The 15,953-nt window shown below is 41.2% G+C and overlaps 1 protein-coding gene across 3 annotated transcripts in view; it reads left to right on the forward strand.

Annotated features, from left to right (window-relative positions):
- The window catches only part of acsf3 (acyl-CoA synthetase family member 3), a 31,922-nt gene that overhangs the window by 10,951 nt on the left and 5,018 nt on the right, over positions 1-15,953 (forward strand). For all 3 annotated transcript variants that reach the window (XM_035651831.1, XM_035651830.1, XM_035651829.1), the window contains exons 6-7: positions 3,253-3,347; positions 3,663-3,789. In XM_035651831.1, coding sequence (XP_035507724.1) covers positions 3,253-3,347; positions 3,663-3,789 — 222 coding nt within the window. The remainder of the gene's footprint in view (positions 1-3,252; positions 3,348-3,662; positions 3,790-15,953) is intronic.

Genomic DNA, 15,953 nt, shown 5'->3' on the forward strand with positions numbered 1-15,953 from the left:
CAGTTTGATTCAGTACTTCGGCTTCACGTGTTGTGTTTTGATCATAGACACTTTTCTCTGGTGTGATGTCAGATAAAACCCCATGATCCCAACTACACCACCCTCACACATGCAGAGACAAAGGCGAGGTCTGGAAATGAGGTCAGACTAGTGGTGGTTGCTTTCTTCTCCTGTCCTCCCCCCTTCCTCTTACTCCCCACCTTCTCCTTCCTGTTCCCCAGCCAACTCTTCCTCTTTACAGGTAACGCTAATTAGCTTGCAAGTGGATTGAGTAATCCTCTGTCTGGCTGTTTTGTCGGGGTATTGTTTTGTTTGTTTGTCAGGTAATGTTAGGCATAAACTGAGCAGGCTGTGTTTGATTCCTCTCAAGTGATTATTAAGAATGGCTTCAAGAGGTCTGTGGTTCTATTGATGTTTCCATTGCAGCACAGAGTCTTGTGTGTGTGTGTGTGTGTGTAGGTGTAGGTGTAAGTGTACGGAGGCATGAGCTTTTGCCTGTTTGAGTCAGTGTGTTCCTGTCTTGTCTTTAAGTAGGTTAAAATGGATCAATAGGAACCATAGGAAACACTCTAGGAAGAGTAGTGGAGTCACCCCCTCTCTCCATCTCTTGTACACACTTACTTTCTTTTCTTTCTATCCTCCATCAACTAAGCAGCAGACAGCTCAGCTCTTAATTCACTTATTGACATCAATTTTATTAATAATTTTCTACTCTATTCAGGGCATCTAATTGGCCTGATTTTGTTGTGTAGCTTACAGTTTTGGAGCATTCCAGATTAACAGCAGTGTGGCTTTCTAGGTCATATTGCCCTTGTTGAGATGTAAATATGTGAGATTAGTTCAACCTAGTTCTTTCCATCTTATTATTATTTTACGCTGCTGCCCATTTCATCTTTTTATTCTTCTTCCTCCTACTTTTTAGCCTCTTTTTCTGTTTTTTTGCTGACCTAGAGAACAGAGACAGCGTCCCACCTTCCTGCAATTAGTCTTCCTCCTGATGTCATTTGAAGCCCAAAATTATAATGTCTTTCATGAACTTCTTGCAGGAATCACTGTAAAACAGTCCTGTGTAGACCTTTGTCATTCCCTCTCCTCTCCACACAGACCTTTTCCCACCCAGCATTTATAGTCTGCCTGTACTCTTCAAAATGGCACTCAATCTTGTTGAATCATCGAAACCAGAATGCCACCAGTCTCCAAGATTTCTAAAGCTCCTGATGTGAGAGGAAAAAAAATGATGATAGAAGAGGGCGTAAAAGGGAAGAGAGATTCCCCGAATTGGATTTTGGAGACATTGTCATTGAGGGAGAGGAGTCTGTTTTTGTCATTTTGTAGATGGCGTTTTTTTGCTTGACAGAAGAACTGAAGGAAGATTACTGGTTCTACACTTCTTCACCCTAATCGGTGGAAGGAGGACAAGAGGTTGACCTTTTTTGTTTGGGTGTGTAATCTCTTATCTACCAGGTTTGTTCTAAAGTATAATTCCCTTTTTTAGACCTTGAGTGTAGTTTTTTCTAGGATTCTAATCTCTAATCACCATGTTGATTCTGAGATCTGGGAATGTGGCGACTTCAGTAATGGTCACACTCAAACATGATGTGAAAAGCTGGCCTGTCACAAAGGGGGGGGGGGGCACACGATATAGTTGAAATATGGAGATAACAGTGGCCATTTTTAGACAGTCTTGACACATAGTGTTGCACTTGGTTGTTCACATGAAAAGTGACAGACCTCCGCACAGCTGGCCAATCACAGCGCACAGTGGGTGTGAATGTCAGATTGTCGGTTTCAGAACGTTACAGAAATGGTCGTAAGTGTCTGAAAAATGTGTGTGTGTGTGTGTGGAGGCGCTAGTTGACCTTAGTACAAGCACTTATCCCTGCTAGAGTGTCCATGAGCAAGACATTGAATGTCCTCCAGCTGTAATTGATCCTGATCCACTATACTGCGACTCCAATGAAAATAAGACACCAGAGTCACATTCTGCTTTAGGTCTCAATTATCCTTTTTCACACTGCCCACAGCAGCTCATAATGGAGTGATCATTATAACATGGCTAGATTCGTCTAACCTCCTGACTTGAGTTAGTTTGTTATCCTGCTTGTCCACTGACAAACACTTTTGCGGTCAGTTGGTTTTCCCTGCTGGACTGAGTGCAAGTGATGGAGGGTGTGTGATAGACATTGCCAATCAGGACTGGAGTGGATTAGATCAATATGAAGTGAGAGAATCACTCTTTAATCAGGACCTGACCTGCTCTTTATTGGGAGAGCAGTGGTCTGTGAAATGGCATAATAGCCTTTGGGCAGGCACACGCGCACGCATGCACACGCACAGTAAAGGCCACTGAGACCTTCTCCGTGCATCCCCTGTGCACTCTTTGCTATAATTACTTAACTCTGGAGGTCACACTTGCACGCACACACAAAGACTGCAGGTGATGTAAGTACGTGTGGGAATTTTCTATTTGTAACACATTTTCTTACAGCTTTCTTATATAATTGTTTCACTTAAACATCACTGCAGTTATGAACAATCTGAGAATGAATTTCTGACAGTTCTTATTGTATTTCATAATTTGTCAGCTCACTTACAACATTTTATGTCACTGTGCTGTAATAAAAAGCCTTGTCAAGCAGTCAGCAGTAGTTAGGACTGAAGGACTGAATTCAGGAACAACAGAAAACTGTTGCAAAAATAGAGACTGTGGATCATTGTAGATATGCATGGGGTATTATTATTTTTGTGTGTAAGGAATTGTGGGTTGACTTATTGCCATGGATGCTGCAGTTCAGGTCCTTTTGAGAAGACTCTGTCAATACATCAGTGCCCTGGAGTGTATTCTGGGCCTGGTATCTGTTCTTAAAAGTCTAAGACAAATGTCCAAAAAACAGTTGATGAACACTTGATGTTGGAGAAAAAAGCTGCATCAGGCATTGCCCCAGAAATCCCCATTACTGTCCAAGTAAGCTGACTGGTGACTAAGATGAATGGCTTTCAGTTTAGTGTTTTATAAGCTCAGCAAACCATTTAGTGACCAGTTAATGCCATCTTGGAAGAGAGCAACCTCCACTGTGGTAGAAATCCTGCACTAAAGGTTGATGACAACCACTCCACTGGTCATTGCCCATATACGTGTTCAACTTCTTTAAAAGGGACAAAAATATTTCCATCTTGCTTTCAATTGACTATATTCCCTTTCTACTCTGTACCTGTGTGTTTTGAGTGTGTTTCTGCTTGATTTGTTGACAGGCGCTGTGGGGTTGCCCCTTCCTGCTGTGCAAGTTCGGATTGTCATGAATGACACGAACATCATACTTGCGGAGGGCAATCACAGAGACACTCAGGTAATCAATGAATTAATAATTTATAAGCCCATTTTTCTACATAGTGGATGAAAAATCACAGAAATCAGCCAAGAAGTAGTTTAACTGATTTTGAATTTTAAACCCCAAAACTCTACTGTATAAGCCATGATACAGATAATGACTGCATATTTTCCATAAATAAATATAACAGATTTTAACTCTTACAGATCTCTCATAGATCTGCATGCAAGTTAGATTGTTGTCTTGCTGCTGTTGGCTAGTACATCCCTCAGCATGAAGTGGGCATTAAGTGCATAGTCATTGCATTACTCTCTGTGTGAATATATATCACAGGTACTTCCAGGTATGGGGGGGAAAGAAGGGGAGCTCCAAGTTCGAGGGCCGTCTGTCTTTAAGGAGTACTGGAACAAACCTCAAGAGACCAGAGAGTCTTTCACTGATGACGGCTGGTTCAAAACAGGTACCAAATCTTCCTCGTCCTCCACCTCCCTTTTCTCTTAACACACACTTCAGCACTGTACATGCACGCACACATTCACACACATTCCCTCAGAGGGAGTGAATTGTGCCACTAATTGCATCTACATGAGTTGTACTTTCAGAGGGATTCAGTTTTTTTATCTCTGCTGCAGACTGCACTTTCAGAGCTTGATTTTAAACACTTAAAAACCAGGATTCCAGTCCAGGAAACACACACACACACACACTCACAAACTGAGTATGTGTGTACTGTATGTGTGTATGCACTTTTTGGGGGACTATGAGGGAGTGATAAATGGACTATGTGTGTTTTTGGTGCTGCAGGGCATTTTTCCTCCTAAGTGGTTGTGACTGCTCTGGGTCTTGAGAAACCAAGTATTGCTCTCTCGCTCTTTCTCTCCCTCTCTCTGTTTCTTTAGTGTGTGTGTGGCAGCACACGGGGAAGCTGTCATCAGAGGCTCTCTCTCCCTGCAGCCCTGCAATTCTCTTTCTGCCCCCCCACACCCCAAGGAGCACTGCTTTACTGCAAAGCCACTGGGAGACAGGCGTTAGGGGGAAGTTTGGTGAAGCTGGGGGGTGCAGCAGGGAGGGCAGAAGCAATTGGAGCTTTTAATTGTCATGTAGACAACAGCAGATAAGAGCCAGAAGCAAAAGAGTGAAGAAAGAGCTGGAAGTATTGAGCTTTGAGATGTGGTGGTGGATGGGTTAGAAAGAGTTACCTACAAAGGGTGGCATGTAAGGCTGGGATGGGGAGCTGGTGGTGGTGGTGGAGGAGGGTGAGGGGGAGGGTGAGGGTGAGGGTGAGGGTGGGGGTGGGGGTGGGTGCATGAAAAGAAAGCCAAGGATGAGGCGAAGTGATGGAGAGCGAAGCAGGGCAAGGCAGTGGGAGAGCAGGCGAGTGCTGTTTAATTGGCTTTGCCAGGCTGAAGGACAGAGATCCAGAGCACAGCAACGCTGCTGTACCTCCAATTACAGCCACTGGCCACATAATGCAGACCCGAAGCAATCAGCTCCCACAGACCGATCTCCAAGCCACACACACGACACACACACACACACACACACCACACCACACACAACACACACCACACACACCACACAACACCGTACGACCAGGAAAGCTGAACACAGTCTTTGCCCAACCAGTCTACCCTGCTTTGATGCCAACTTAAACACAATCACACACATACACGCACACACGACACACACCACACACACACAACGCCGGGCAGAGTGTGTGAAGTGGTGGAGTTTTGTTTTTTTCAGAAGAACCAGAAGTTCTGTTTATTTTTTGGCTCCGACACATGTTAGCTCAACTCTAGGAGTGAATCGATGAACATTCTCGATATCCAGTTCTTTGATTTAAAACTAAACTTTATATACGACGGGTAACTATACCAGATTTTTAAATCAAAGTCTGTTTTACAGGTCTTGGGGGATACTACTATATATGTGAACAAAGCCTGGAACTGCACAAAATCTGATAAATTGCCTCAGGCGATGTCACATGGGTCTTGGGTTGGTTGGGGCTGAAGACTAAAAATAAAAATAAAAATTTTAGCTTTGTACCAGAACAGGCAAGCTGTTTCTACCTATTTTCAATCTTTATGCTTAGCTAAGCTAATTGACTGCTGGCTCTAACTTCATAGCATACATATTTGAGTTGTATTAATCTTCTCAACTCTCAGCAAGGAATGAGCATAGTTCCAAAAATGTCAAATTTGATTTTTTATCAGTTTTCTTTTATATTCCCAGTCAATAAAAGATTAATTTGGCAACTGTGGTGCAGTGTTCTGTTCCCAGTTGTAATGATAAATTGTTTCCTACAGCTTGATTCATGTATCATGACTGGCTTCTTCTCCATAGCAATGGTACCAGAGAAACAGACAAAAAGAGTTTTAATCATTTAAACTGATAAAAAAAAATATATACACATAATGAGACATATACAGCTGATTCATAGATAGGCGCATGCTCATGTGGACAGTAAACTCCCACAGAAGTTACTCTTGTCCACACAACATTCTGCCATGTCCACACAAACCCTCTTGGTGTGGCTGTCTGGGGGGGGTGGTGTTAGATGGAGACTGTCTGCACTTAACCCTCTCCTTAGCGTCCTACCTCTCCTCTTACACTCTTACCCTTTTTACCCTCACACCTGCTCCCTGTTTCACACTCTACCTTTCTTTCTGACACTCTGTCTCATCCTCACACTCCATCTCTGACTTGCTAACGCTTGTCTGATCTCTTGTCACCTTCCCACAGAGCTTTCTGTATCTCACTTTTTATACATCCTCCAGTATTTGACCTTCAGGTCAGGGAGGAAAAATGAAAGGTGTTCAGCACTAAACTTCTTTTCAGGGATCTGACTGAGGTGTAGATAATAATGCAGCAAAATATGCACAACATCTCATACATCCACTAACGTGACCACAGTGAAGTGTTTAAGGGACTTTCCTATTTCTATTCAGTCTGAGAGTTATTTCCCTGAGACATGGGGGATGAGAAAAAAATGATCTGGTGGCTTTTTAAAAATACTCTACAAAAAGTTACAGCAGAAGTAATGTACAATGTTTGTCAGGTTAATATATTTTATTTAAACGATTGTTAAAAACAGGGATGTTGATCAAGTCCCGAAATTACACACACTGCAGTTTGTCACCTCCAGAAATGCGTGAGTTTAAAATTGTGTTTAGATGAAGGAAGGGAAGAAAAGACAAAGACATTTGTATATATTGTGTTAGATAAGTGGTTAGCAAGTGGTTATCATAACAGTTGTAAAAATGTAAACTTATTGTTTCTGTCAGTTATAGCCTTCCCTCAGCTAAGACTTGTAATTAGAAGTCAAAAGGCGTAGGTTAAAATGTTGTTCTCTATCATTGTAATTATGCATGACACAACCCTACTGATGGCTTCACCTTTTAAAACCACGCAAGTTTGCATAAAAACAGATGGATGGAAATGTACTTACTGTTGCAGAAAGTCATGTTCCTGCCTTTTACCAAAAAGCTGCGTTTTATTAGATCAGCCAGCAGAACTACATTTGGCTGAAATGAAATCCATTGCAGTTGAAAAGGTCTTAAAAATCTTTGCACTGAGTGGCTGACACAGCGTGAAAGATGACAATCTGACAAAATAAAGAAAATAAAGAAAATAAAGCTAATAGGGGAGACTGACAGGCCAATAGGAAGAGGAGGCAAAGGAGAGATGATGAAAGAAAAGTAGAGGGTAAGAAGTGGAGAAAGGAGTGTGATAGTTTGGATCAATAAGTTCTCAGCTGGCAATAGGTGTCTTCTCTAGTGCGAGCGGGTGCTGTGTAGCATGACTGGCAGCTCTATAGGGAAGCTGTCACCTTCTCCTGAGTGCTCTCTCTTTCCACTCATCTTCACAAATATCTCTGAGCACATTGATCCCCTCTTGCCTTTTTTAACCCTCTTTTTCTGCTCGTTCTACACTCCGACTGCTGTCCAGAGCTACAATACGAGTTAAGCTCAAGTTGACAAGGGCTGCAAGGGCTTTCGTTGTTGGATTTCATGTGCAGATAAATAAATACAAGCAACAAAATATAGCCAGTCGGGGGGCAACCTAGGTGAGAAAAGAGCAACGAAAAAAGGACAAAAGGTGATGTAGTATATTTGGGTGTAGTTGGTGCCTATCAACCAAGAGAGCACATTCCTTATGGAATGGATTATGATGTTTTGAAATAAACCATAAATAAATGTATGAATACATAAATTAGTAAGGACTTGTGGGAAGAGACGGAAGCTTGAGCATTAGCAATTTTTCATATTTTGCATTTCGGCAATGAATAATGGAGGCTTGGTTGTAGCAGGCAGTGTACTGGAAGCTGTGTTTGGGGACTGACTATTAGCCCTGCCTTATCTGATGATTTTGACTCAGGGGCAGAAAAGTTAACAAAGGGGTTAAATCTTTGTCATTGTACCTCAGTTTCACACTTAATTATGCTACATCCTGTAAGAGCCAGAATTAGCAGTAAATGTGGAAAGTTGAAATTGTTTTGTATAGGCTAAATCTAAACCTAAATAAGTTTTTTAGAACGCACATGCCAGACTTATATTATAAGCAATATTGTATGATGCAGAGGCTGTGTGTGTGTGTGTGTGTGTGTGTGTGTGTGTGAGAGAGAGACTGAGTGACTGAGAGAGATGTAACCCCAGCTGTAAAGGTGAGCTTCAGGTCTGCAGGGTAAATTCTCTCCACCGAGAGACAGAAGTGTACTTCATATCCTGCAGAGCCATCACTAGTCATTTGTGCATCTCTCTTTTGCTCCCAGCTGCGTGCTCTCCTCTTCCCTGCCTTTATCCCTCTCTGTGTTTCCCAATGTCATATTTCACCTCAAGTCACATTGTGTCCTCCTAACTCCAATGTCAGAGCTCCCTGCGGGATCCACCACCAACACCCCACCCTCCCAGCACTTTGTTTCAAACCAGCCATGCCTGTAACATTTACAGCCAAGGTGTCAACGCACGGTGGTGCTGGTTTTATTAACACCAGTTGCAGGAAAATGCAGTTGAACACTGCTTCATGTGAGCCACTAAACTGCAGGAGTTTTTGGCAAACCTTTGAAGCATCTGCCACAAAATAGACGTGGGGGAAAAAAAACTTCTATTCAGCCTTTCATTCATTTGTTCTGGTCAAAAGTAAAACTAATCTGAGTCTGGTTTGCTCAGAGTTAGCACTTTATAATCGACTGCTGTCGACGTGTCTTTGTTCAGATTTGTGTGATTCAGTGCAAAGAAGGGGCATGTAAATTGCAGTTAAGTAGTTAGCTTGATGAACATGGCAGGTCTGAGACAGACATCAATCTTCAAGTTCAGCTTGTTATCTGCTGGTGGAGAGGCAACCCAGCAAGGAATATAATCAGTAACATTAACATAAAGCAATTCAAACTTCTTTAATTGCATTATATTAAACAAATTAGATCACTCATCCAAGTGCAAAGTGCTTTCTTGTACGATATTAATTACTAAAAAAAGGAGCTGTGACAAAAGTTAAGGATGATAAATAATGTCAGAGCTGAGATTTCACTGCTTGACTGTCTGTTATTTATCCTCATTAACTCTTCCATCTAGTCATCGGGGCTTTAATGTGGAATATTAATATTCATATATGCTAAGTGTTTACAGTCTGAGAAGAGGCACGACTCACATTCAGACCTCTCTCATCTTTGTGCAGATAAGGCTCTCCTCTCCACAGTGATGGAGGGCACTCAGCTTTAACCGCGGTGTGAGATGTTAGGTTGTGCCGAATACAGTGAAAGACCACGACTCCACTTGTACTCGCAGTGGAGAAGTATCTCCTCATCAGGTTCACTTTAGGCACTTCAGTGGTGCCAGTGCAGTGACATGTATAAACAAAACTCAAAACAAACTTTTGAGTTCTGGTTGATGGTGGGTAATTTTTTGAACCATTCAGTGGGTTTTAAAAAGTTTGTATCACCGTGCTTAGGTGTCTGCAGAGATGATGACGCTAGCTTTATGCACGTATTCAAAAATTAAAATACCGTTATATCCTACAGCTTATGCAAGAACCATAACTGGTCAGCTCAAAGCAGTTTACTGGGTTAAGTGGTGATTGTGAAGACAGTAGCAGGTCAAAGAGAGGCTAAGTTGTAGCCTTTACAACATATAAAGTAAGTACTAATACTACACTGTAAAAATACCGTTACAAGTAAAAGTCATGTATTGAAGATGTTACTTAAATTATATAAACATAATCAGGAATTAGATTTTTTTTATTAATAATTTAAGGTACATAATGCAGAAAAATGCCCCCTGCAACTGTTATACTTTTATTTAATATCTCATTATATTATCATTAGTCATACATGAACATAAAGAGAGGATTTTACTGTTTGGTTGATGTAGTGCTGGTTTTTAAAAATATAAAGTTGCAACTCATTATTTTCCTTATAAAAATATGAATCTGTCGATTATTTTTGCAATTAATAGATTCAATGCATTGTTTGGTCTGTAAAATTTCAGAAAATAATGAACCTTTCACAATGTTTGTTTTGTCCATCCAACAATCCAAAAAAACTATTTAAAATTCTAAAAGGAAAAGCAGCAGATCCTCACATTGTCATGCATTTCAAAATGTTTTCTGATTCATTTTTTGTAAAAAAAAAAAAAAAAAAATGTATCAGCAACATTTCACCTGTCCTTGTACATTTTCAGATGTTTTGTGCAAAATTATTTATTTGTAAAGGAACTAGTAGCTGTCAAATAATTGCAATAGAATAAAAAGTACAATGTTTCAATGTGGTTGAAGTAGAAATTGGCATGAGAAGGAAATACTCACGTAAAGTAGTAGAAATACTTAATATTTGTAGTTTAGTAGATGTGCTTAATTACATTTCACTACTGCTGACTACCTGCTATGAGAACAGCCTGAACAACTCTAAATTTATGGTTTGGGTTTTATAGCAGTTACATGAAAGAAGTATATAATTTTTTCAAGCAGACTTGTTTGTTTTGTTTCTTTTTTAGAGATTGGACTGGGTCGGGGATTGTTGTTACCCTTAAAAAATGTATGCGATAGTATGTTATGCAAATAAAAACTTGATTTAACTACAGTGTGTAGCTATGGCAACACCTTGATACAGAAGTTTACTCAAGTTTTTTCAAACCTTCAAATTCTGTGAAAAGAAAACAGGAGTTAATGAGGATTTAACACAACATTTGCAGAATAAGGAAAGGACACCTCTGTTTTGTTTAGCCGTGAAGAGTTGCTTAAACTCAAATATTTCAGCAATTCAGATCTTTTTGATGTAGTAGTTAACATCAATTGAACACACAGATTTCTTATTTCACTGGAGTAATGATGAGAATTACAGGCATGTTAGTTTAAGAGTAAAAATTGTATTTTCGTAAAGTAGTAGTCCATATCTATTAAAGACTTTTTTCTTTTAATGACCCCCTTGAGTGCCTCAAATTCGATTTTTTTAGCCACACCCTAACCATGGATGAAAATGGGTTTCTTCCTTTTTTAAACTGTTGCGGTCTGAGTTAAGTGTGCGGTAAGTCAAATCCAGAATGAGAAAATAATGTGAATGCGTACATGCTTTCATTTTATCACTGAGTGCACTTATGGGAGGCTACACACCAGCCACATCTCCAGGGTTGAGTGGGTGGTGCACACAAAAACAAGTACATGGTACTTAGATCAAGGTCAGACTCCAATCACATTCAATTCCAAACACATATAACCATTATTTCTGTATTTTTCCAGTCCCTCTGGGATTTTGCTGGCTTTTTTTGTAGGATTGTTGCAGCCTAAAATCCCTGATTTCATGGCAGGTTTTCTAAAAAAAAAATTAATAAATGTGATGCATGCACAGGAGTAAGTGAAATTGAAAAATAAAATAAAACATTGTTCAGAACAAAATGCGTGTAACGGTCTATGGAATCTCATTGCAAATCAAAATAAAAAATTAAAACCACAGGCTGATGCAACTCAATTTCATCACGGCCCCCACGTGCACGTCAATTATCCTGGGGGATCTCCTGCCAGACCTGGATCAGGGCAAGAATAAGCTCCTAGACAGTCAGTCTCTACTTGGTGGTGGCGGATCCACCAATACATAACGTCCCATAGGTGCTCAGTGGGATTTAGGTCAGGGGAACGTGAAGGCCAGTCAATGGCATCAGTGCCTTCGCCAACCAGGAACTGCCTACACTCTCTGGCCACATGAGAATCCAGAATTGTGCTCTTCCTTGCACAAAGGAGCGGATACCGGTCCTGCTGTTGCTGTTGATACCCTTCTATAGCCCTGTCCAGCTCTCAGTCGGTGTAACAGCCGGTCTCCTGGTATCTCCTCCATGCTCTTGAGACTGTGCTGGGAGACACCCCAAACCTTCTTGCGACCACACTTATGGATGTGCAATCCTGGAGTGAGCTGGACAAGGACACTAGCAGAACAAAAACTAGAGAAGAATCAGTCAGGCAGGATTAGTAGAGAGCAATTGACTGTGGCCACCACATGCAAAAACCATTCCATTATGGTGGGTTGTCTTGCTTTTGCCTCTCCATTGCACCTGTTGTCACTTTTATTTGCACCAAAGCAGGGGAAATTGACTCACAATCCCCTGTGATTCCTAAATGGACAGATTGATATCCCCGAAGTTTTGCAGATTAAGTGTTCCCCTTTTTTTTCTGAGCAGTTTATATGTAGACAAATATAGTAAAATGTCTGGACTTGCCACTGCTCAAAGGTCCTGACAGACTAATAGATGATTTCTGTCACCTCCACAAAACCTGTTTTGTGCCTTTTTAGTTGACTTTCTCCTTCCCCAACACCTTTAGCTAAAATGCTAGTGGCAGAAAGGCTGAAGTGTTTTTGTGATGCTGGCCTTTGTCATAATGTCACACCCTGCCCTTTTCTTTCACACACTTTTTGTCTAAGCAAATCAACATGTCCAGGCTATGTGTGTGCTTGTGTAATTCTGAAAGTTGTGTGGCCTTTGGTCTTTGCAATTAAATCTTTTTCCAAGGCATATGTGTGCACCCGATCAGAAATACAGGGCATTAATCACAGCAATCAATGATTTGTGTAAAGCATTGAAAATACCCCATAGTTACTTTTGAATCTTTTCTAAGGTAACATAAATGGCACCATCACTGTGGAGCCCCCGTGCTGCTTCCCTGCCAGCTCCTACAGTTTGTTGAGTGGGTACTCGGGGAGAGAGGCAAACAGTTTGTTTGATGGGTAAAGAGCCCACAGCCTGGTGCAGTCAGGAGGATCTTACCTGCCTTGTCTGGGCTAAATTTAAGCTCCAACATCCAGTACATCACTTGTAGTCTTGTAACTAAATATTAATTAGGCCTTGCATGATCAAAAGTGTGTTAAATAGCATAGCATGTGTTTTTTGTTTAGACATTTGGCTACATTCATTTACGTTACAGTAAAAGATTATACAGCTGTTTGTCGCTGTATGAAGGTGACATGTTTTATGTTTTATTTACATTTTTGGAGTTACTTTTGCAACTGGCTGTTCCCCTGTCACTGCAGACACTTCATATTTCTCCTCTTTTTTTTCCCATCTAGTTTGTTTAATGTAATATGCTTGGTTTATCATGGAAACGGTCAAGAATAACATCTATGTAGACGTCTTTGAGCAACCAAAAAACGTCAGCAGGAATGAAGACCAATCACCAGAGTTCTATAAAAATGTTAAAATGTCACACTCCAGCAGAAATTCTTCTTAAGGCAATTTTGTATTAATCTGAAAAATTGTTGTAGCTGGAATTTAAAAAAAAAAAATGTTGATAACACTCTTCTCTGCACAATGTTGTTTTTCCTGTTAAGAAAATGACAATTAATGGTTTCAAATAATTTTGTGTTGTCTGAAATTTCAATTACGCTGTGAATGAAGTTTTCTGCAGACCCAACAAATGTCATTTTCTTGTTTTGTGAAAGACATTATGGAAGTTTTCTCTGCCCTCCATCCTCCAGTTAAAGTCTTGATCTGTTTTTATTTCTTTTTTTTTCACACTCTGTGCCTTCACTTTCTTTAATGCCTCAGAATGAGATGAAAGCCCAGTGCAATTAGGCTTCTTATCGTTTTAATTAAGAAAGCCATTCGGCCATATCTGCCTCCGACGCCATAACACATAATGGCAGAGAGTCTCTGATGCCTGAAGTAGTGTTTGTGTGCTTGTGTGCGTGTGTGTGTGTGTATGTGAATGTATGTACTGTGTGTGTACAGTATGTATGTGTGTATGTCTACAAGCTTGTGAGTGTGTGTGTGCGTCCTAGTAACACAGTTCCCAACAATCTCTCTCCCGCCCTTCCTTCCTTTTTTATCAGTCTGTGTTCTCCAATCACTATTCCCACTTGTGCCTCTCTGCAAACATGCTGTTCTATCCCTCGTTATTTCCTTCTCCTCAAAGAGACAAGGTCAAAGAGTCCTGTATAAGTACTTCAAACTCAATTCAAGTATGTTGTCTGTTGAGTGTTTCTTTTCAACCCCCCTGTCAAACATTGCCTCAACCATGCCGTTTCCTTCCTTCTACTCTTAAATATTTGTAACCGAATGGACAAATTTTATTGTATTTTTATCTGTTCCAGTTGGCGTGCATGCACACACAGGACAGAGTAACAGCTTATCAGTGTGCATGTAAACTGCTCTTTTCCCCATATCTATTTGCATAAGATGAGAGAGCTGCATGGCTGTAACCAAATTATTCCTACACTTTATTTTATTTTCCCCCCTCACCCAAAAGAGAAGAAGAATAGGGGGAAACTGTAACTATGCTGTTAGTGGTGTTAACACCCAACCAAGCTCCTCTACTCCCCCCTCTGCTCCCTCCTCTCCTGCCATCCTCCCTCCCCTCCTCTGTTACCCTGGCCTATCAGTGCAGAGCAGTGGTCTGTGAAGAAATTCCCAATATCTAAATTTACACACTGTATCAATCTTGTTTAATAGACTGGAAAGCTTATAGCCGCCGTGGCAAGCCGGCAGAGAGGGCAGCGGTGATAAATTGTCGGTGTGCAGGCGACAGCCGCCCGTGATGTATAATGAAATATTTATGATTTATCCCAGCTAATAAACTGAAATGAAGTGCGTGATGTATGGGAACAGATGGGCCCTCTATTGATGCTGAAGCGGAGAGGCAAGAGGGGGAAGAAGAGACGGGAAGATAGGTGGAGAGAAGGAAACAGGAGATGTGATGCTCCAGAGGTAGTGAGAAAAAAATAGAAGGATGGGAGTAAAAAAAACAAAAAAAAAAAAAACATAGTTGTGTCTGTTGGGCTGACACTGGAGCAGGAGAAGCTGAAAACGTGGGCAGAAATGAATGATGGATAGAGGGATACAGGGTTAGAGTAGAGAACAAATAAGATTAAATGATGGAGTAGAGGACAGACGGAAGATGGCAGTAAAAACAGGCCACCATCAAAATGAAATCCTTCTCCTAAAATGCTTCATCATGTTGATTCCAGGTAAGACGATGCCAGTTGTTTTCTTTTATTGATTCCATATTTCAAGTGTAGACTTTTTTTCCTGCTGTGCTAGCAAACTGAGGTCCAAAATCTCCCGGTGCAATCCCCCCCACCCCTCTTAAGAGATAAAGTTATAGTTCCACAGTTTGGAAAATACATGCATAAGCTTTATTGCCAAGAGTCAGATGAGAAGATTGATACCACACTAATATCTGTTTGTTATATACGAAGCTACCACCTGCAACTTGTTTGCTTAGTTTAGGAAAGAGACTAAAAAGAGGAAATGTGAAACAGGAACAGCTAGCCTGTCTGTCCAAAGGTAATAAAATCTGTCTACCAGCACATCTACCAGACCTGTGGCTCAGGAGGTAGAGCAGAGGAGCAGCAGTCCACTAAGCAGAGGGTTGGCAGTTTGATCCCCGGCTCCTCCTACTGCCAGACCAAGATACTGAACCCCAAATTTGTGAATGAATGGACTAGTTTTTTTTGTAATGAGCATTTGCCATCACTGTATGAATGGGTGTGAATGGGTGTGAATGGGTGAATGTAGCTTTGAGTGGTCAGAAAACTAGAAATACGCTATACAAGTACAGTCCATTTACCATTTCTGTCTGAGGCTCATTAATTAACACATTATATCTTGTTTGTTTAATGTGTACAAAAACAGACAAAACAAATGTGGTTTTCAAGGGGTGTAGTTGTGGAATGTAACCTCTTCCTCAGATCATTAAAGCCCCAAATTTCCAGAGATGAATTGTCCTCTGTGTCCTCAGTGGTACTGTAGCTACAGCCGCTGCCTCTGTCCCTGACCTCTGCTGACCTCTCAGCCCACCACCTTTATTCAACCCTCCTACCTTAACTACAGCATCCGCTTAACCTCATCACAGTGTCACACACACCCCACACCCCACAGCACACTCACACTCACACATCCGTTCACTCCTCGGTCCCAGCTGTGGACGCACCACCTGTAATAATCCAGAAGAACACCTTCCTGTTCCTTCTTTTCTCTTCTCTGCTCCTTCCCTCCTCTGTCCATTTTTCTCCCCCTCTGTCTCTCTCTACTCATCCATACTGACCCATTTCCTCTGCTCGCCATCCCCAGGCCCAGCTGAGCCCCTCATCCCACATACTGTACTCATCCTCCCCCACACCTGTCCCCCAGACACCTACGTGTGTGT

This window comes from Morone saxatilis, unplaced genomic scaffold (genome assembly GCF_004916995.1).
Source record: "Morone saxatilis isolate NCDOM2014 unplaced genomic scaffold, NCSU_SB_2.0 Contig11, whole genome shotgun sequence".
Lineage (NCBI taxonomy): Eukaryota > Metazoa > Chordata > Actinopteri > Moronidae > Morone > Morone saxatilis.